Raw genomic sequence first — 23,051 nt, 5'->3', positions numbered from 1 at the left:
GGGATCAGTTTTCAGAGTAGAGATGATTTATGCTCAGGCATATCTCTTAAAAAATTAAATTTTCAATGTGTGTTCCAGACTGTGAGCCCTGCTTCCACTCCTACAAGCCACAATATTTGGTAGCAGAACTAGATAATGTAGTTGCAGCTTTCCATTAAAAAAATTGCAACTGGAATAACATCATTATTTGCAACTGCTTTTGCACATACAGAATCTCATTTAATGGTGCAAACTCTTAGCAATGCAAATAATATTTCAATATACAGTGCAGCAAAAGATGTGAGAATGAAATTAACAGATAGAATGAAGTTACTGAAATCTCTGTTTACAAATACAAAGCAAAAATTTCAACTCCAGGATGCATAGCAGTGCTAGATATAAGAAGAAATGTCAGTTACAGACAGATGAAAGTAGAAACAGGAAAGGGAAATACATGTACTAAGACATATTCCTGTTGTTTCCTCTAAAGTATATAGATTCCATGAACTTTGCAATGGATAAATAAGTTATTGCAGCAAAAATACTTTATGTTGAAAGTTCATAGCAAAAACCTTTCTAAATTAGGCTTTAAATGAGTGTTCTTTAGATGATATCTGAAAAACATTCTTAGTCCCTAAGTTTAGGACAATTGTTAAAACAATAGTTTTGCTAAAACTGAAGAACTGAATTTCTGTACCAAATCCAGTCATCTTTTTACTTGGTTTGCTTGAAGAAATAAAGGAGCATTAAATCTTTCAGTTGTTCACACTGATCTTTACTTAGGCATAAAACATTACATGTACCAATGATCCAAACATTAAACTCAAAAAAAAGGAGAGGTCGAAGTACTGAGCACTTGAGTGGACCAATATGCAAATCTTGCACTTTCTGAAGTTTAAACAAATCTCAAATCTGTCTGAACTTCAGCTTTCTCTTTTACATTTAGTCAACGATCACAGTTGGAAAACCTCTTACTAGTTTCATCTTTGCTGTTTAGAAAAGGAGCACTTGAAAGGCCTAAGTACTGCATCTTTTTGTTGATTTCTGCAACTAATTTTGTTTCTTGAAACTAGTGGTTTTGAAAGGAAATAAATACTTTCATTCTCTCCTTGATGATTCTTTCAGCAGATGAAAAATGTTATTTTGTTTTTTAACATGACACTGTACTTTTCCTTCTGAAAAGGCTCTTCAAAATTATAATATAACCATTCTGTTCCAGTCCTAAATGGCTGAGTAAATTGTACTAGATAAATTGAGTTCCTGTAACGGAGATGCTATGAAAACTATCTCAAAAATCACAATTCCAGAATGGAGTCACTATTGTTTACCAAAGATTCTATCTAAGTTCAAGAAGTAAAGAAATTCTTCCATCTCATTGATGCCATCTACAATTTAGAACCCAAAATGCATGATCAACCTATGCAATAATAATGCACAATGTGTCTGTCTGTGAGGGATAAAAGAGAAGCACTTCTAGATCCTGAATATGCAATTGATTTCCTAAGCAATAATTCATTCAGGCAAGACTTTTGCATTGTAATTTTTGGGGCTATAGTAGCCAAACTTTGGTCTTTGCCCACAGTGAATATTCTCCAGATGGGTAGTGCCCTGCTTTGACAAGAAAAAACCCCCTGAAATGCTTCAAGAGATATATTTAAAAACCAATTGATACAGTGGAAAAATACAAATCTGTACTCAGGTAAATATTTTAGCCCAAGGGATGGGGAACCATATGTGAACAATTTTCCTTTCTCCATTCAACCCAGCCAGTGCTTATTCCATGCAGGACAGAACAGACAAAGGGACTGGTTTTGGGGAGTTCTTACAGCACTGCTGGAAGCTGAGTGGCATGTTTATAATTCCACCAAGCTAAGGACAGAACTGAAGTCAAAAATCTGAAAAACCAGAAGAGTGCTCTTATGACTGGTCTTAAGAATAAAAACAGAAAGAAGGGATGTACCAACACTGGACTTGTCTTTTACAGTCTCATCTCAACTTTTTCTGGGAATATTTAGGAGATATTGTTCTCTCTGAGATACACTTATAAAATAGAGGCATTCTCAGATACTAACAAGTATGAGGAAGACTCTTAAGAGAAAATGCTTCCAGAATGGCAGGCTGGAAATTCGATGTGCCCTGATTACATTACAGATAAAGTGCAGTTTTGAGAGTACATACTCTGCTTTTAGATGTCTCACATAAGAATAGTTTAGGCCTTTAAATAATTTTTACAGACAAACTGCCTTATTTCTTTTAGGATTAGTTTCCCCATGTGCTGAAAATATTTCTTACCTACTTAATAGAAGTAGGGAAGATCTACACTTATGGTTTTGACTGGGATAGAGTTATGGTAGCAGCTGTGGGTCTGTGTTTTGGATTTGTACTGAGAACAGCATTGGTAACACAGAGATGTTTCAGTTACTGCCACACAGTCTTTGCACACAGTCGAGGCCTTCTCTGCTCCTCACCCCACCCCAGTGAGCAGGCTGGGAGTGTACAAGGAGTTGGAAGGGCACACAGCTTGATCCCAGCTGCCCAAAGGGACACCCCATTGTGTCATGCTCAGCATATAAAACCAAGGGAAGAAGAAGGAAGAGGGAACATTTGGAGTGATGGCATCTATCTTCCCAAGTCAATGTGGCAGGTGATGGAGCAGCGCTTTCCTGGAGATGGCTGAGCATCCACCTGCCTACAGGAAGTGGTGAATGAATTCCTTGTTTTGCTTTGCTTGTCCATGGCTTCAGCTTTACCTATTAAACCATCTTTATCTCCACCCACAAATTTTCTTACTTACACCTTCTGATTCTCCCCCCATCCTACCAGGGAGAACTGAGCAAGTGGCTGAGTGGGGGTTAGTTGCCAGCTGGGGTTAAACCATGACATTTTAAAAATATTAATTAGGATTCCTGGATAGAAAGCTTTTTGCTATTCAAGGACTGTGTTACTGGAGAGAAATAGGAATAAAAAAAAGCATTCTGTATCACGCACTATAGAAATTACCATAAAAGCTGTCCTGAAAGCAAGATGAGACAGATACGTTGAAATTTTTAGTACAGAAGGAGTTAAAAATGCAGAGTACTGTTATGTATCATCTAGTCTTCCTTCCAGATTTAATTTCTAATTATATCTTAATGCTGGAGAATGGCTGACATGCATAAACACAAACATCATTTATTCATCAGTAATTTGGCATTTAATTAAAATATTACTGCATTCTCATTGAGTGCATGAGAAAGAGCATTGTAAATATGACAGGTCAAAAAATCCCCATAATATTTACTAAGAAAATGGAAAAAACACAGTACTTGAAACTCCCAAATAGAATTTTACAAGGTAAAAGATAAGGAACTAAAACAATAGGCCTTATGTAATTCTTTTCTGGGAGGAAAAAATTATTTTATAATCAATAAAGTGCATGACGCAAATGAGAGACTAAACAACAGCCCATAGTTAAACTGGGTATTGGGGTTTACTTAAGAACAGATGAGATTAGAGCTGTTATCCTACTTGTTTGTCTCATGCACTCCCATATGCCCTCAGTCCCCCCATGCCCTGTTATGTTCACTGGGTTTCCACTTTCACTTCTAGCAGGGAGGTTGCTGCTGGTCTGGGAAGTTCAAGTGGAAAGTCATTTTGATTCACACTGAGCTGCTGTTTGTTGTAATTGGTCTTGACTGTTACCAGCCACGGTCCCTGTGCATCCCCTGGTATTCATCTCCATGCACCTCTCTTGTCTTCAGTACCCTCCTGCACTTCCAGGATCTTTCTTCCAGCCTGCATGTTTACCTTCTTCTTTCCTGGTCCTCTTCTTTTGTCCAAGACTATATCTTCTTTTCAGGAACTCTTATTCTTCAGCACTCACTTTTTTCTCCAGAATACCCAGCACCCATCTTTCCCAATAAAAACAGAATCACAGAATCAAAGAATAATTATGGTTGGAAAAAGCCCCCAGGACCATTGACTCCAACTTTTGACCAAATACCACCATGTCAACTAAACAATAGCAATGAGTGACACATCCAATCGTTTCTTGAACTCTTTCAGGGATGTGGAGTCCACCACTTCCCTGGGCAGCCTGTTCCAATGCCTGACCACTCTCAGTGAAGAAATTCTTCCTTATGTCCAACCTGAACCTCCCCTGGTGCAGCTTGAGGCTGTTTCCTCTGGTCCTGTCACTTGTTACCTGGGAGAAGAGGCTAACCCCCATTTGGCTTCTAACAAGGTGTAGAGAGTGATAAGGTCTCCCCTAAGCCTTCTTTTCTCCAGGCTAAATAATCCCAGGTCCTTCAGCTACTGTTCCTATGATTTACTCTCTAGACCCTGCCCCAGCTTCATTGCCATCCTCTGGACACATTCCAGCCCCTCAATGTCTTGTATTTAGGAGCCCAGAACTTGAGGTGCAGCCTCACCAGTGCCGAGTACAGAGGGACAATCACTGCCCTGGTCCTGCTGGCCACACTGTTGCTGGTACAGGCCAGGATGCCATTGGCCTTCTTGGCCACCTGGGCACACTCCCAGTTGACCAACACTCCCAGGTCCTTTTCTGCTGGGCAGCTTTCCAGGCACCCTGCCCCAAGCCTGTAGTGCTGTATGGGGTTGTTGTGACCCAAGCACAGAACCCAGCACTTGGACTTGTTGAACCTCACAGCTGGCCTCAGCCCACTGATCCAGCCTGTCCATATCCCTCTGCAGAGTCTTCCTACCTTCCAGCAGATCAACACCCAGATTGGTGTCATCTGCAAACTGACTGAGAGTGCAATTTCCTCATCCAGTTCATCAAAAAAATATTAAGCAAGACTGGTCCCAGTACCAAGCCCTGGGGAACCCCACTAGTGACCGTCTGTCACATGGATGCAGCACCATTCAGCACCACTCTCTGGGCCCGGCCATCCAGCCAGTTCTTAACCCAGTGATGAGTGCAACTGTCCAAGCCCTGGGCTGCCAACATCCCCAGGAGAGTGCTGTGGGAGACAGTATCAAAGGCCTTACTGAAGTCCAGGTAGACACATCCACAGCCTCACCCTCATCCACGGGGTGGGTCACCTGGTCTATAAGAGCTCGGTCAAGAAGGACCTGCCTTTCCTAAGCCCATATGGCTGGGCCTGATATCCTCATCCTGTACATGCTGCACAGTGGAACTCAAAATAATCAGTTCTATAACCTTCCCCTGCACTGAGGCCAGGCTGAAAGGCCTGTAGTTCCCCAGATCCTCCTTCCAGTCTTTCTTGTAAATGGGCATCACACTCGCCAGCCTTTAGTCATCTAAGACCTTTACATTTAGCCAAAACTGATGATAAATGATAGCGAGTGGCTTGGTGAACTCTTCTGCCACCTGTCTCAGTGACCTTGGGTGAATTCCATCTGGCCCATCAGACTTCAGAGTGTCTAAATGGCTCAGCAGGTCACTAATTACTTCTTCCTGGATTATAGGGGGTCTATTCTGCTCCTACCAGCTGAGGCGGCTGGTTGCCCTGAGGATAACTGGTCTTTCTGTTAAAGACTGAGGTAAAGAAGGAGTTAAGTATCTCAGTCTTTTCCTCTTTCTTGGTGACAATGTTCCCCTCCACATCCAGTGAAGAACAGATATTTTCCTTGTCCCTCCTTTTGCTGATAATGTATTTATAAAAACACTTTTTATTTTCTTTCACAGCAGCGGCCAGATTGAATTCTAGTGGAGCTTTTGCCTCTCTAATTTTCTCTCTACATGACCTAATGATATCCTTGTACTCTTCCTGAGTTGCCTGCCTCTTCTTCCAAAGGTCTTAAACTGTCTTTTTGTCCTGAGGTTTTGTGAAAGCTCCCTGTTTAGCCAGGCCAGCCTTCTTCCCCACTGGCTCATCTTTTGGAATACAGGGGTAACTTCCTCTTGCAACATTTAAGACTTCCTTCTTAAAGTAAGTCCAGCCTTCCTGGACCTCTTTGTTATTAAAGACTCTTCTCTAAGGGACTTTCTGAAGCAGAGTACTGAACAGGCACCCAGAATCCACCCTCCCTAAGTCTGAGGTTTAGTTGATCTCCTTCCTTACTTCACTGGGAATTGAAAACCCTCTATTTCATGTTTGCTGTGCCCCAGATGGTCCCCAACCACCAATAGTCTCTCTCTGCAGAAATACAGTGTGAGATCAGCTCCTAAATAATGCTTTTACCTCATGTCACTTTACTGACTGCAGGCTTCAGGATGTGCTACTATTGTTTGGTCCAGACATTGTCAAAATGTACAACTACTGGTATTGATTGAAATAGGAGGTTTCTGTTTAAGAATTAAAAATTCAATTTGGATATTCTTATGTGTGTCCTTTTATCTGCTGGCTGCTATTGCTTACAATTTAATGATTTTTTTTTCCCCTACATCAATATCATATTTTAACGTGTCCCAGTGTAAGATGCAATGCTGTAGATGACTTTTCCTTCTTGGAATGACTGTAAGGGTACACTAAACAATGTTATATTCTTACTAGTGGGATTTTCCTAAAGGAAGACTGTTAAATGCCGGAGTAAGTAATATTTATCTTTCATGCAATTGCAAAGCTATTTGAATTTTGGCCCAAATGTGTTTTTGTAACAAACACTCTCACTTTACCTGAGAGTGTACAAATACTGTAACAATGATGTTGACAGCACCAACAAGAACCATCAATAACAAAATAATTAAGAAATTTGATACTTATGACCTCATGTTCAATCTCTTTTCCATTCCTAATTCCCCAAGACATCAAAATGCTTCCCCAAATAGTCTTTTCCATCCTAAATATTTGAAGAAATTTCATCTACAAATAAAACTCTAGGACAGAATTCACTTTGTCAAACGGTATCTGCATAAGACCTTTGAAACTTGCCTGAACTGATAACCTTGGTTCTGCCTGTAGATGACCTATATGCAGAGAGAGGCACCTCCAGCTCATCACATTCTAAGAAAAGTAACCACCTTTCTCTGTCGACTAGAGATGGTACTAAATAAAACAAATGTGATGAGTGAGGAAAAATTCCTATTTCTACTCACTGTCACACTTAAAATCATTTGTGTTTTGATTATACAGCTGAAAAACCTCCCAAACCACTTTTATGTATTGAAAACATTTTCTAAAAGCATTTCCCATAAATCACATACCTTTACAGCAAAGAATCATGTATCTTTTACAACTGAAATTAATCTTCCTAACAGTTTAAGCAATTCAAGTTTGCAATTAAGAGACTGCTGTTACTTTAACATGTGTAACAGAATGTGACTATAACTTAGGAAAATCTTAAAATATGGAGACATAGTAACAGGCAGCCTTATCAAGACTGAATTTTATTTTTAGTGTGAGGAACTGAAAGAAAAAAATAACAGTTCACAAACAAGAAATAAGGAAACTCCAGATGCCTTGTCAGCAGATTTCTGTCTTTCAACATGTGAGCAATATTCAAGACTGCTCAGGAACTAAGATCAAGTGGAGAAAAAGAACATGCCACTGCTCTGCATTAAACTATTGACTTTTGATTAGGATTATGAATAATTAAGGAATAGTTAAGGAGTTGACTTGTCTTGACGTGGATTATTTAACAGAAAAATGTTATAACTGGATTATTCATACCTCCCATCTTCTTATCAACCTAAAGGCTATGTGACAGGGCATGATCATAGAGAGGTAGAAAACATAATAAAATAAAACTATGTTATATTGAAATTAGGAGGTGGTCATGCTGTTCCAGGGTAACATTGGAAGTTTTGGATGTTTTGCATTCATTGATCCTAAGAGCTTCTCATTATCTTAAACACTACCTGGACCCAAATGCTAAGTCATTGATGATTTGGGTACTGGGCTATGACTTGGCAATAGGCAACACCACTTGCAAAACTAATTGGTCTTTCCAACTACAAAAAAAGTCTCAAAACAAGAGTAAAAAAGAAACCTGAGGCAAAACTGGGAGATTATTCTCAATGGCAGAAAATACTTTTCATTGTTACCTTCAAACTGAAACATGTTTTTCAGCCGTTCTTTCTTGAGTAACTTTAAATCATGAAGGGCAGATACATTTAAAGCATTGATATTAGTGATTTAAGAGGGTCATTATATCAAAGCAAGTCAGATTTAAAAATATCAGCCAAACGTTCATCATCATATCAATAAAACAACTGTATGAATGCAGTCGGAAGGTTAAAAGATATAAGATGTTTGTGTAAGATATGTCTTGCTTACTTTCTTAATTAAAAAAAAAATACTTGGTTTCTTTGTGAAAAATTTAGACAACTCATTTAGTAATCAAGACTTAAAATATCTAAACCACAGATTTAAATTATGAAAATAAAACCCGCCAAGGCAAGTAGATTATGCTTTGCCATCGGCAAAGGGTTTAGTGGGGCTTAGGAGGTACAAATATACCTTTTAATGCAAAAAATAGTAATTTTATTCAATTAATCAAATTTGATGAAAATCTGTTAAAGGTTTCATGGCCATATTCCCAAATCAGAGAACTTGCCTTACTCTGTTTATATTAGAAATTTATTCTGAGGGGAAAAAGTTATTTATTGTAAATAAAACTAATCTCACTTGCAAACGGAACTCTCTCTCCACTTAAAAGTTCTGAATGCTGCCAAATTTCTTTCATATACTTTAATTCAGTCAAGAATACTTTATATCTTCTGGTTTATGAAATGGATTTTATAATTGATAAATGCTGGAAGCCAGTTACTTATGTCACACTTGTTTTTATAGTGCCCAGAAGAGATTTAATTATTTCCTATCATTTCCATATAATACTTACTCAATTTTACAACATCAGTGAACTATGTTAGACAGTTAGTTCTAAGAAATTAATGCATTTTCAATTGACTAATGTCATTTGGCCTCCAGCCTTCATCCTTACAGATGTAGAAACTTCATATTGTAACCTGCTATTTAAATAAGGAATTATTTTGCAGATAAGGAATGCCAAGTCACTTTTTTTTTTGTGAAGTAGGACCTAGTATGGGTTCTAGCAGTGCAGCATCATCTCCTATTTACCTCTTAATTTTAGCATGGGTGTAGAGACAGAAAATGGGGAAATCTGGCTTCAGAAAACTGGTCTGAAGCATGTATATCTCAACAAATCTATTCACTGCATAGAGATAGGTGTTTTCTTAAAATTAATTTTTTTTATGTTCATGCCCTCCTTTTGGCACTGTTTGCAATTTTAACAGCTCATGGTTTTACGAGCTGAAAACCTTCCTTCTCCCCATACATAGATTAATTACTTTAGATTCCTACTACTGCCAACCATTGCTTCATTGAAACTTCAGAGTTTCAAAAGAAATCTGTATACCCATAGCTAATGCTGTGTCTAGAAATTTTCCAATGACTTTGGAAATATGTGTGTAGGAGCTGAATGAGAGGAAAAAAAGCTCAAACTTATCTTTATATGTGTAATTTTGAGCAAATTTTCAAAAATATACATGAAAATGCATGAATACCTACAGTTTAGCACAAAGGAAGCAGCATTTCTCCATTCTCTGAACATTCTACACATTACAGAAATTTGTCTTCTGAGAGTCAGAATTTCTTTCTTTTTTATAACTATTCATTTTAAAGTTTACACATATATTCTGAATTTCTTATGCTTCTGGATTCTGCTTTTCATTTGCCACTGTATTTGAATGTTAAAAAAAATACTTTTTATTCTCACAAATATATCAAGGTCTGTCTTGAATTTTAGGTTACATTTCTGAAGAATTTTTTCTTTACCCAAGAGCTTTGATTTCACTTTTAAAGAAGGAAGGATAAAAAAGGAATGGATACCACAGTATTTAAATCTGTTCTTTTTCTGAATAGTAATTTCAACAAAGATCAATAGCATTGGGGGTTTTTTTTAACTTTTATACTAGTGTTTTAAGGCTGCAGGGGGCACTGATGCACTGTTTACCTACAGTACTGCAGAGCAAGAGTCAGACAGGATATGATTACGGTTCTGAAGGTTACAGATTCCGAAAAAAAAATATAAACTATAATCAATGTAGGTCTTGAGAAATTAGGTAATTGTAAAATATCTATATGAATTTTGGAGGGAAATTCATGTTTCTTTCACTGGTTAATATATTTGTTTTTCTGCTGCAATCCAGGGGTTGTAGGGATAAGACTGTTTTCTTAACTTTAAAACCAAGGGCCTTTGAAGGATGATATATCTTTCTAGTCTTGCATTACTTAATATTACAACCTTAAACAAACAATCCCTATCCTGCACAGAAAATAAAATTCTGCTTAGCAGCTCTCCAGAGAAGCCCATTTATTCACCATAGAAAATAACTTCCTCATATGTGAATCAGCCAATACATATACTACCTAATTTACCAAGTCGTTTAAATAAGAATGTATTAAAATAAGAAATTATTATATTTTTAAAGAAATAATTACATATTATTTCAGTTTATTTAATATTTTATATGACAAGACCTAGGAGTGAGGGCATCTAAGACGCAGAGATTTCTTGATAATAAGAATGTAAGACAACTTATGACTCAGCAGCAGACAGTAGATATGCAGCCATGTCTCATCATATGTTTTGCATCAATTGGTAGTTTGTACCAATTATCATCATTTATACTACAGCTATTTTGGGGGGTTATTACCAATTCAGACCTTTAGTTACAGCTTTCAGCCATTGGTTCTAACATGCTGAGCTAAAGAAACCTAGTCTGCATCCTGGGCTTCTCTTCATTATACAGTGTGTTAATAAATGTGCTGCCTCTGCATACACCATAATCCCCACAGTCATACTTCAGTAAAAAACCCGAGACACTGAATTACCAAAGTATCTTTCTGCACACCTTTTTATAAAAAATATCACCAATTTCTCTGACGGTTTTTGAATTATATCTTTCACCTTTTATGGTTTCTAGGTTCTGCTACATTGCACACCAGGACACAATGAAATACAGTGCAACGAATATCACAATCAATAGTGTACACAGAAAGGAATGTTCCTCCTTTCTTGCTCATACACACAGAAATCACATTTATCATTTTGCTCCAAAGCTTACATTGAGCTACTTGTCTAATTAACTAACAGTAACTCTTCACGACATTGCTCTCCCTTTGTGGTTTGGCCTGTTTAAAGTAATTCAAATATGAAGCTTTGTACAAAGTTAATTTCAAAAAAGTTACTAATATTGCCTTTTTACAGGCTTTTCAACTAAATCTGCAATTTTTGAACAATTTTAGGCGAGCTTCATTTCAGTTTAAATACCTCCTATTAAGTTAATTGCATATTAATATATCAAATTTTAATTTATAGGTTCACAATACATAACATTGTAAAGAACATATTTTTGATTTCAAGAATATAAAGGATATCTTTAAAAAAATCCTGGTTTTGAAATTTTAATTCCTGATGATTTTTAGATTTGAAACAAACCACAGTTATGAAAAGCACTCTGCCAAAGAGAAGCTCAAACAGTCTTTTTAATTGTAGAAAACATACAAAATAGTGGAATATTATATGTAGTGGATTTTATTTTCTATAGAATCACACAGGGTTTTATGATGATTATTATTTCACTTTTAGCTTTGTTAAATGAGATTTTTACACACCCACAAATACTTTAGTCATGAAGTCCATGGTCTATTCACCAACACAGTGAAGGGACATAGAGTGGACACCAGAAGAAAGTTGCCAGTCAGAATAAAACTGAATTTCCAAACTTTTCTCTTTACATTCTGGCTGTTAGCAGTTCAAGGCAACTGTGAAGATTTCTTATTACTTCTGTATAAAATTCTAAAGTCAAAGAGAAAGTATTATACCAATTCAAGTTTCCAGTAGGCAAATTATTTCTTTCAGTGTGACTTTCATTCTTACTTATTCTCTCTAATATGCCTCTCTTCACAATGCAGTCTGGTATAATAACAGGAGCAACTACAGCTCCATTACATGGCACTTTCTGCACATAACTCAGAAGTCATGGAAACCTGCTCCAGAGTTTAATTATTTCTGAGTATATAACAAAACACTTCTTCTCTATTTCCAGGTTTCTGTAATTGGAATGACAGCAATTGCTAGTACTAAAGTTGTGTGACTGTAGTTCAATACAGAAAGCATGCAAGATAATTTCTTTTACCATTTGATTGGTTTTAGACAATTCCTCATCTTATATACTTAGCTTTTCTTAATCACTGCTCATAATACATGTTAGACTAGATACATAGGGAAATATTCTTAAAGCAAAATTTTGTCAAACAATACATGCAGCCATCTTTAAAACCCATCAAGTTTTAGATGGACAGAACAAAACTGAGATTATTTTTTCTGTTCTAAGAAAGTAGAAGAAAAGGATTTTATTATTCACACAACTGTCTGGCTAGAAGCCCAAGTAATTATTTCAGGAAGCTACTGAACCCTACCATTTGATGTCCTGTGTCACTAAGATAACTTTTCTTAAGAATTAGGGTAAAGTTTCCAAAGAGTATTTCAATGGCTATGACACATGATATTATTAATACTGTGAAAAACATATTAGGTAAAATTTTAAGAACTTTGAAAAATGGCTTTAAATTTAGCTTCTATTCTGCGAATCTGCTCAAGTTTTGCAGGAAAGTTGGTACATTCTCAACCTTTTTTTTTTTTTTAAATTCTAGGGAATACCTTCTATCTTCACATTAATAATATTATTTTGATTTTGGGGGAAGTTGTGCTGAAATCTAAAATGAAAAAGTTACATTAATTAATGAAAAAAAATTTAAAAATCATAAATCTTTAAAATATATTTTCTTGTGCTTTTTTATGCTTTTACATTTCAAAAGCTAATAGTGTTCAAGCACAGTGCTTTTTTGAATGAGAGAATTTCCAGGGAAGAATAAATATTCAAAGCAATTTGGCAAAAGGAAATGAACCCTGTTGATAACCTAGAACAACCCAAATGTTGTGGCAACTTGTAGTGTTCCTGGAACTATGATCTTTGATGTAAAACACTCTCACTTGCTGGAGCTAAATATATACAGCTGAAGTCCCACACCTTTCCAACCACTGAATAACCACATAATCCACAGGTAAGAAAAGCTGAAAGATTGCCATATGGCTTTTAAACTATCTCAGCAACCTTCTGATTCTGATCAGTCCTGACAGTGAGGAAGCTCCAAGCATGGAGGATTCACTGTGCTGTCCTTTGGAGTGTAATGCCTCCCAGAATTTCCCCATGCTGGTCCACTGAGCTTTGTCACATCCTTAACTCTCTTATCTCCTACGTAAGAACTTGTGATGACCTACTGAACAGGCATCTGACAGGCAATCTCTCTCAGTTCCATGCTTTATGAACATGCTTTAGATGGATACAGCAACTTTATACAGTAATCACAGTTTGTGGGGCTTTGAATCTACCACTCAATGTAAAGAGGCCAGAGCAGATAGAGACTCTTCCTGTAACAGAAGTCTTTAACACATATTTCTCCTTCCTTAAGTAGTTAGAATCTGAGTCATAGAAGGATTTGGGTTGGAAGGGATCTTAAAGATCAGTTAGTTCCAACTGTCCACTGCCATTGGCCAGGCCCTCCCACTAGACCAGGTAGCACAAAGCCCAATTAAACCTGGCCTTGAAAAGGTGCAGTGATGGGGCATCCACAGCTTCTCTGGGCAACCTGTTCTGGTGCCTCACTACCCTCACAGAAAAGAATTTTTTCCTAACACCTAATCCGAATGTACCCTCCTTCAGTTCAAAGCCAATTTCTCTTATCACTACATGCCCTAATAAAAAGCCCCTCTCCAGCCTTCTTGGAAGCACCCTTCAGGTACTGGAAGGTCCAATAATGTCTCCCCAGAGCCCTCCTTTCTCCAGGGTGAACAGGCCCAACTCTCTCAGCCTGTCTTCATAGGAGAGGTGTTCCAGCCCTCTGATCCACTACATGGCCTCCTCTGGATTTGTTCCAACGGGTCCATGTCTTTCTTGTGTTGGGCACCCCAGAGTTGGACGTAGTACTGTAAATAAATTTGGTTCTATAGTATGAGTGTTCTGCTAAAAGTGATGCACTCTGGTCCCTCCTGGGCTCACTCATCCTGTGTTTCTGTGATTCTGTGATTCTGTGATGCATGAAGGATCAGTTTATATGCAATGGTTTAGCATTTGAGGTGAAAGAAGCTTTATAAATTCCTTTAGTAAATTTAGTAGTCTAGAATAAGAATCACAAGTAACTGGAGATATTAAATATTATATGAATGAACAAAAATAGATCCAAAAGTGTGACTTGAGTGCAAAAGCACTCCATCAGTGGAACCTTTTTTTTAGCACATGAAATCAATACCTTCTAAAATAATAAAGTACGCAGGAGCAGTAGTGGAAAGACAATTACATTAAAAAAACCTGTGAATCTTATTCACAAAAATATTACATTTTTGCATAAATCGACATATATACTTGCAAATGCCTCCTTGATGAAAAATGAAAGGAAAAAATGCATGGTATCCTTTAAGACTTGTCTTATTAGTTTCCGTGCAAGTACCTGGCAATTCCAGCAGACATTCTCATTACAATTGTTCATCACAGACACACACTAACAGACAGTGATCACCAGTGAATTCTGTTGACAGAATGAAGAAACAATCTTTTGGTAGAGTGCATATACCTAAAGTTACAAAGGGATGAGTAAGGTAAAGATAAACATCACCAAATACTATTATTAATCTAGAAATAGAGAGTTTTTCCAAAGAAGATTAATGACAGTTTTGTGGTATGCTGATGAGAGATAATCTTTTCCAGAAACAAGCAGAGAAATGTAATGTTTACAAACACACATTATCTCAACTGCATCTATTTGACACATGGATTTATCTAATATCCATCATATTTTCACAGAATACTTCAAAAGACTTGTATAACATTTTACAGTGATTTTGAGGATTTATAACAGTAGGGAAGATTACTTCTGTCACTTCTTTCTTTCTTCCTGTTTTGTTTTTTTTTTGAAACACTGAAGTCTATCACTGGAAAGTCATTATCTGAACAGAAGTGCCAGAAGAGGAAGAAAAGGTAACAGAAGAAGAGAATTCATGTGCACACAGAGAGCAGAAAGGAAATTGTACAGAACAGCAAAACTCACAGAGGAAAAGAAAATATTACAAACAAATGTAAAAGATGAGGGAAATCAAGAGGAGCAAAACAAGTAAAGAGGATGAAAGCATATGAAAGCAACCCAGGCCATGGAAAAGGAGTAAGAGGCAAACACACGGAAAATGTTATCAGCCAGCAAAAGCAATAAATGAGAGAGGAAAAAAATAACAAAATATATGCATAAAGAAGATCAAATGCTTGTTATCACTCTCTATGTTAGAATTGTACAGAAATGTTATTAACATAATATCAAGCATAATGTATATGGTGAATACAAATGAATGATCTTCCTGAAGCTTTATCTTCAGTTCTGTATTTCAGAAACATTTAGTGCAATCTCCATGTTAATCAGAGAAAACTCATAAAACCTGCTGAATAAATAAAACTAAGTAGTGTCAGTATTCTTCATTTAATAATTTTCTTCCACAGTGTTGATGGGCACTATATATTCCTTTTTTTTTTTTTTTTTTTTGTGTTTCAGAATTAAGCACATAACTTTAAACTGTTAAGGAGAAAATACAAATGCAAGTAAAGTAAGAATTGATGTTGGGATGTGAGAATTTAACTGGTAGTCTCTCACATATAACAGAAGCTCAATGCTTTTTATAGGATCTTGGATTTATTCATCAACTAAGATGTAAGTGGGCAGAAGAGTTTAAGCTTGGTAATCTTAAGCTTAAACTGTGATTTCTCTTTAGATTTTAAGCCAGCTTGCATGTTTGATTGACTGCAAATTTTTCAGTTCAGGTGGATTAATATGAAGAAATTCTTTAAGACAACCTGAGCCTTGTATGGACTCTTAGGATGAACTCTAACATACAGTATGCACCAACATAAACACTTTCCTTAGAAAGTGGAATGGTAACAGTAGGACTTTCACAACTGACTGAAAAATAACTTTCAGCAGATGAACTTTCTGCTTTTTAAAGTAGGCAGTTCATTCCAAAGACAGAAGTCAAACACCTTCAGATGCTTGGTGTCAGATGCTCTGAGTTGTGATGTTTTACAATATACTGAAACCCAGGAAATTCCACAGTGGAAAAAATGCTGAGAAGTAGCACAGGAGACTGACTTCACAAAGGTGTTGGGATCTGTGGAGATTTTTGTAAAAATATCACAGAAAACTGTAGAATGGAAAAGGGAATATTCACACATGAGGAAGGAGATTTGGAGCTTGTTGGAAAGTGCATGAGTAACGAGAAAGTGGAACTGAGGGCTTACTGAAAACATGGAAAGTTCTCCAAAGTGTACTGCATAGCTCCTGAGAAAATTGCCATATATTAGGAAACCCATCAGTCCTCTTGATGGAATGGAACTTGAGTAATGCACTTTCAAGAACCTCTTTCCAAAATGCAAATAGCAATCAGAGTCTTTGCTGAAATAAAGCTCAGTTTCAGCCTGGAAAACACATATTGAGATAAAATAATAAGAAAGTAAAATCTTTTAAAAAATCTACCAATTATCTGTCCAATGGGCAGAAATGAAGAACTTAGCTTATTAGCTCCTCTCTGAGAGTCCAACTCACTCTTGTACATCTGCATCCATCAGTAAAACTTCTCTTAGAAAAATAGTAAGCAGTGTTTTTCTGTTTCATAGCTAGGATTCTTTTTTTCTTTAATGAAAAAATCAGGGCTGGGATAGGTGCAGGTATATATGTATATCTATATATTTTGTGTGTGTGTGTTTGGAACCTTTGAATTTAGTACATGCTGTAAACTGTTACAGTAAACTCTTACAGCAATATATAGCAGTCATAGCTCCCAGACACTAAAACAGAAATGAACTGCAGTAAACACCAGCTTTTAATACTGGCACTCAAAGCTTCATTTATATCTGTCATCTGAACTCTATCTGGAAGTGATAGTCATTTATCCTGCGAATCTATTCCAGTAATATTTTCCGAAACACTTAAAGAAGCTTTATATTGCATTAACACAACACAAGTATCTTCCTATAGGAGAAGGAAAAAAATGAAAGAGATTTCATTTCTTAAAGAATGTTATCAGATATCCGTTATTTTCAATTGTCCTTCTACTACTACTATTGGTCGTTATATAATCTCTTTCAAAATTGTCTATATATTCGTATCTCTGAGACAGGTATAATTTAAAGAGAATCTTAAAATAAACTTTGACAAGACTTACATAACAATGTAGTCTAGCATAATTCTAGAAAACTACTAATTGATACAGTTCCATTATAACCTCTGTTGAAAGCCAAAGCTACATAGCTGAGTACTTTATGGCTGCCAGTCTGCTTTCAGAGAGTTAAACTCCTTCTCCTGCCCATACCATTATTCTGCCATTTCCTGTTTCATCTTGGTTACATTTAATGGCAGGAAGTTCAGATGAGCCCTCAGTGCAGTACATCCCTCCTACCTGCTCTCTGTCCTTGTGGTATCATGTAATAATGTACCTATGAACTCTATGCTTAAACAATGATGCACATGAATAACAGAAGCATCTGGGCCAGATTAACTGAGTTAAAGCCTCATGTCTGAAACGTCAATATTTCTGAGAATGCACAGAAATCTTGCATTTTTCAGAATGAAAAGGATTATTGCAAGTTTTTGGTCTTTGATCTTATCCAATTGTCTGGTGCTGCTTGTATCAATCATCTTCTTGAATTTAAGCAGAATTTAACACCTGCTTACAAAATGACATGAAAGGTAGTTTCCATGTTGCCCCGATCTCCAATTTAGTTCTACCAAATTAAAATAATTCTCTTTCCCTTGTAGTGTATGATATTTGCATTAAAAGTTATGAATTTTAAAGTAACAAATAGCATTCCTGCTCTAATACATTTAGGGCATTTTAGACAGCAGATAGGCAGACAGGTATGCCAGTGAAACTAATGTTATGGTGCAATTTAAAAAAAATTTCTTAATTCTGAACATTTTTTGAACAGGAATATAAATCTTTGAGATAAGGAACATGCAGTATATAATATCCTATGAAAGGTACTGTCTTGTCCTGAAGTATTAATGGCAATGGTTTTGAAAAGGTTAACGAACGATCTCTAAAATATGTTTTTGAAAGCTTTCTATATTCCTTGCACATATTAGATCATACTTTTGGTATTTTAAAATACAAATAGATCCAGTTAGAAAGATGGCAGAACAAATTTAAGTAAATTTCAATCCTATTAAAAAATCATAAGCTTAAAATTTACTCACAGACCCATACATTTTAAGAAGTGTCAGCATGTCCACAATAACGAAGTAATCCATGCAGCTGGGGCACCAAGAAGGGCAAAACCCAGCAGGGTAAATGAATGCCACTAGAGTGCGCTAAATATGTAAAAGCGGTGCATTTGGAAGGATTAGAAGCCTGCAAAGAGGTGATGATAATAAGTATAAGGTCAGTTAAAGAAAAACTACCACAGTAAGAACAGAAACAGTGCCACTGAGTGACAAATACAGGGATGTTCTTGCAGAAGGAATTGGATTGCTTTGTTTGCCACACTGCAGAGTGCTCTGCTACTATTAGGCAGCTCCTACTGTAGCAATATTGCATCTACAGAACCATATGAATTCTGAAAATACAATATAAATTACACCATGCTTTCTAGTATTCACTCGCTACTCATATTTGCAAAGTATATAATCCATTATTTCCCTATTAAACAACTTTCTTCAATCACTTTGTCCTTCCTTCTCAAAACAAATCCATCTCTCCCAGAAGCCTGTCGTGCAAAAGGGGAATGACAGCTGAGCTTCCTAGGTGCTTTTAGGGAAGCAGACTGTATTTAAGGACTGATGGTGTCAAGATGAATGTGTATTATACCTAAAGTGAAAAGCAAACAACAATGTTAGCTGCCAGGTGTGAGCAGGTATGAAATTCATGTGTCACTGAGCAGGAATGAGTAAGGAGAATGTCTGCCAGGCTTCCATGCAGTCCATTCCTACCAATTTCCCTTCCAACCAAGGGGAATTCAGAATAAGTTCAATTATCTGTTGAAATTACTCTGAATTTCAACAGACCAAGTACAACAATTTCCATTATTGAAACTCAGCTTTTCACAGACAGGAATAACTGTGATTTGAACTAGGATGGTGCCAGGTCTGTGTGGACTGCATGAGGCTGGACACTGTTAGGTACATCTACAGCATTCCGAGGAAGCAGGGAGGTAAAAGGAACATGTTGCTTAGCATAGAGAATTGAGAAGTCCCAACATTCTTCCAACATCCTTTTATGTAAAAGATTATATCCACAGTTCATCTATAGAAACAGTCATGTCATTTTACTCACCTAATCCATAACATATGCACCATAAGTATTTGCAAGAAACAGTCCTAGACTGTAATCACTGAGTTCTGATTCAAATAAAGCAATCTTTAATGTCTATATTATACCATATAAACCATATTTGTATGCTAATTAACTATGAAGGGGAGTATCAAATCAATAAAAAATTCAATAAATCTTGGTATATAATTCTATAGATTATAATAGATAATATAGAATTCTGTACTAATAAAAATTTAAAAGGAACAAAGCTAATTTTTTTACATGTCACCACTTTCTTGTCTATATCCCTCTCTATGTTACATACACAGACTGGGCAAAGCTGTTCTCATTGGTCTTTTTGCTTCTTGAAGGCTCCTGATACTTAATGGAATGGTAATATAAACTTCAATGGGAAAAACAGTAAAAAAGAATGGTGTCCAAAAGCTCAAGGATGTAAGCACTTGTATCAGTGACAGTATTATTAAAGAGAAAGAAAGAAAATAGAAAAGATGCTAACAGTCCTGATTTTTGAGTTATCCTGTTTTTACCTAGTAATTTAAAAAACAGAACTACCTTCTTGCCTAGGATTTGGGATATCAAAGCTCTAATGCATATGCAAAATGGAGAACAATTTCCTAATCCAGTAACCAGAGACACCAGAGATGATTTATGATCCCTTTTTCACCATGATTACTTAATTTCTAATGCATAAATACCTCTTGACGTCAAGATTATTTCAACCTATGTTAATACCTGAATGAAAGACATGAGGCGGCTTCCTCACTTGCTTTCAAGCTTATGAATTTCTGTTTTGCACAGAGGCATAGTTTCACAGACAAGAGTACGTGCCCTCATTTTGAAGGACACCATGGTTCTGACTAGGAAAATTTCTGATGAAACTGTGCAGAAAGACAATAAAGGAGACATTGCTTCTTGCTTATCTGGGGTTCATCACAACAGAGGCCAGGGTTTTCTTTTTTGTGCAGGATTTAAACCCACGACCATTTCTTAAACACACTTAGAACATATTCCAAACAAAATGCTTTGGGGAACTTAAAGGGTGCAAAGATTTATTTCTTCATCAGCTTTGGACGAAGAGATGACACTGACCTGCTGTTCTAAATAAAAATGGTGGCAGGTCTGTGCAGAGGCAACAAACTCAATTTTGTGTTCAGAGTAAGTGTTACTGGCAAAAGCTTAGACGCCTAGGACTTGGGACAGGTAGTTCATTAGACAGTGGGTTTACATGCTTTTCATAACTTTGAGTGGGATGTGTGTAGGTTCTTTAAGGGGTTAGTGGTAGCGCTGAGCACAGAGTTCAGATCTCACAGATCTTTAATTAATGATCTAGCAGTTTACCACTAGCTTTCGAGGATAGTGTTTAAGTAAGCACATGAACATTAATTTAACTATTCTGTAAATTTTAGGGGAAAAAGTCATATGTAAAAAGCCATATATAATGTTCTCCAGTAATATAGGACATGTACATCCCACGACTGAAATGATACTCTCTTCTGAAAGACTTCATTATCTACAAATGCAATTCACCTCTGTTTTCCTTTGCTTTCCACTTTTCCATGTTCAAACCTATTATATTACAGAACAGAATCCTAATGTGCACCACTGCTCCTGTATAGCCTTTTATTTCAATCAATGCATGACCAACAGCAATGTGAATATGCAAAACTGAATTCAACCGGGGTTTTTAAATGTATTCAGCAACAATGCTTTCCAGCATTTTTCACAATCTCTTGTAGAGTAAATGAGGCACCAAGTCATCCATATTTGTAACAAGACTAATGGAAGTCCCAAAGTCATGAGTAAAATCCAACCAGCACATCTCCTCACTTCCCAGTCCCATATTTTCCTGCAGATCATCTTTCTTAATACACTGTTTCAGCATTCGGGGACTGACAACTCACTCTAAATAAGCTGTCAAGCTTAATTGAACTACTCTGCAAAAAATACAATCTTTCATAAAGAAAATGCTTCAAAAGCACAAAAGAAAGCAAGGTATCTGTCTCTCTAGGGGTTTTTGTCTTTTTTTTTTTTTAACCATTGTTGAAATTATCTAAAATGGTCACCCAGTGAAGCAAAATCATCACAAACAATTTCTTACAATTTGGAAAGGTATAGAGGGCAGTTTACCTGCAATTGTCAACATTACTTCTTCCCACAGCGTTAGAGAAGCTGAAAGGTCCGACATTATTGATTTCTGTGACTTTTATACAGCCAGTGAAATTGTAGACAGGTCCAGAAATCTACAAAGGAAAAAATGCACACAGTTCTTTTGCTTGTCATTGTGATCAATTTTAAAAATAATTAAGTTACTATAAAAATATTTGTAGGATTATTTTACCTACTCCTGAAAAACCCTCCTTGTCTCCATTTTTCCTCTAATGAAATTCTACTAAAAAAAAAAGAATATGAAAAGAAATCACAGCAAGGTAAACAGTACTGACTTAAAAATAAAGAATAAATTTAAAAACAGAGTTCGGAACATGCAGAGAGCACTACAGGTATTGTGAAACACCAGTGAAAAGTGTGTTTCACTAACTTAGAGAACAATTTAATCAGGTTTTTTTTTTTTTATGGAGGAATACAGGCCATGCAGAATGGTAAACAGGGAAGATTTGAAATTTGTAAGTTTACTATTTCCCTGCTCAAAAGATTTCTAGTATCATTAATCATATTTCAAAGATGCCTAACGACCTACTAAAAATGGGAATCATTGCAGGGGCACTGAAAATACAGAAAACAGTAAGTTGTTATGCACTGCCAAGGACCTGTTTCTAACACTAAACATGAAGTCAAGTTTAGATAGTTGCAGAAAGAAAAGTAAAAATATCTTGAGGAACAATTTGCTGAAAGCATGATAGAAAGCATTAAGTGCTTTTTAAAGCCCAATGGGAGCATTAAGCCTGCCAGAAAGGCTTTAGGGCTAATAGACCATCTAAGTATAAAGGGAATGTTCAAAGAGACAAGGCTCTAGCAGGAAATGTAAATGACTCAAATCAAAATTTAATGAAGAGTAGTTCTGGGAGGTTCTCATGACAGAACCTCTTTTTAGTTGGGGGACATCAGAGATCTGTCTCAAATTGAATTATTACTAGAAAATGTTAAAAATACCTAAAAAAGTGAACAGTGGCAAAAAAAGAGAAAGATCAAATAGTGTCTGCCTGGGATTCCTATGGGAAGTTACTGTGGTCATCACTTAAGATGGCATCCAAAACATGGGAATGGTAGATATGGATTTTTTGGGAGAGGGGAGGAAGGCTTGGTTTTTTGCTTTGTATGATTTTGAAAATGGGAACAAGACTAGGGCATGCAAGGACACATCTCAAACTACAGATCACTAAGTCCCAATTCCATTCAAGACAAATGATTATGAATTACACTGAAGAACAGAATTAACAAATATGTAAATGAACTTAATGTACAGGGGAATAGTCGAGATGGTTTCTGAAAAGGGAAATTGTAACTCACAGGAGGAACCCTATGTGAAAAACGATGCCTTGGCACATAGCCTTTGATTTCCAAAGGATTTCAATAAGTTTCTGTGTTGAAAGACTAAAGTAACTCAGTCCCCCTGGGATAATAAGGAACGCCTTCAATAAATTAGGAGAATGGTAAAAACAGAAGCAGAAAAATTGTAAATAAATGGTGAGGTTTCTCAATATAGAGAGCCCCTAGAAATTCTCTCTGCAAATGTGTATTAAGGTCTGTGGTCTTCAACATATTTAAGTGGCTCAACATTTTCTGCACTACTCAGGATAGCAAAACCAAAATCCTGAGAA

The 23,051-nt window shown here is 36.4% G+C and overlaps 1 protein-coding gene across 1 annotated transcript in view; it reads right to left on the bottom strand.

Moving 5' to 3' along the window:
• EYS (eyes shut homolog) overlaps window positions 1-23,051 on the bottom strand; it is an 852,840-nt gene that overhangs the window by 204,081 nt on the left and 625,708 nt on the right. The window contains exon 36 of the mRNA XM_019287512.3: window positions 21,403-21,515. Within this exon, the coding sequence (XP_019143057.3) occupies window positions 21,403-21,515 (113 nt within the window). The remainder of the gene's footprint in view (window positions 1-21,402; window positions 21,516-23,051) is intronic.

Source organism: Corvus cornix, chromosome 3, assembly GCF_000738735.6.
Source record: "Corvus cornix cornix isolate S_Up_H32 chromosome 3, ASM73873v5, whole genome shotgun sequence".
In the NCBI taxonomy this organism is placed as follows: domain Eukaryota; kingdom Metazoa; phylum Chordata; class Aves; order Passeriformes; family Corvidae; genus Corvus; species Corvus cornix.
The sequence above is the reverse complement of the archived record's forward strand: the minus strand, read 5'-3'. Positions and strand labels throughout refer to the sequence as shown.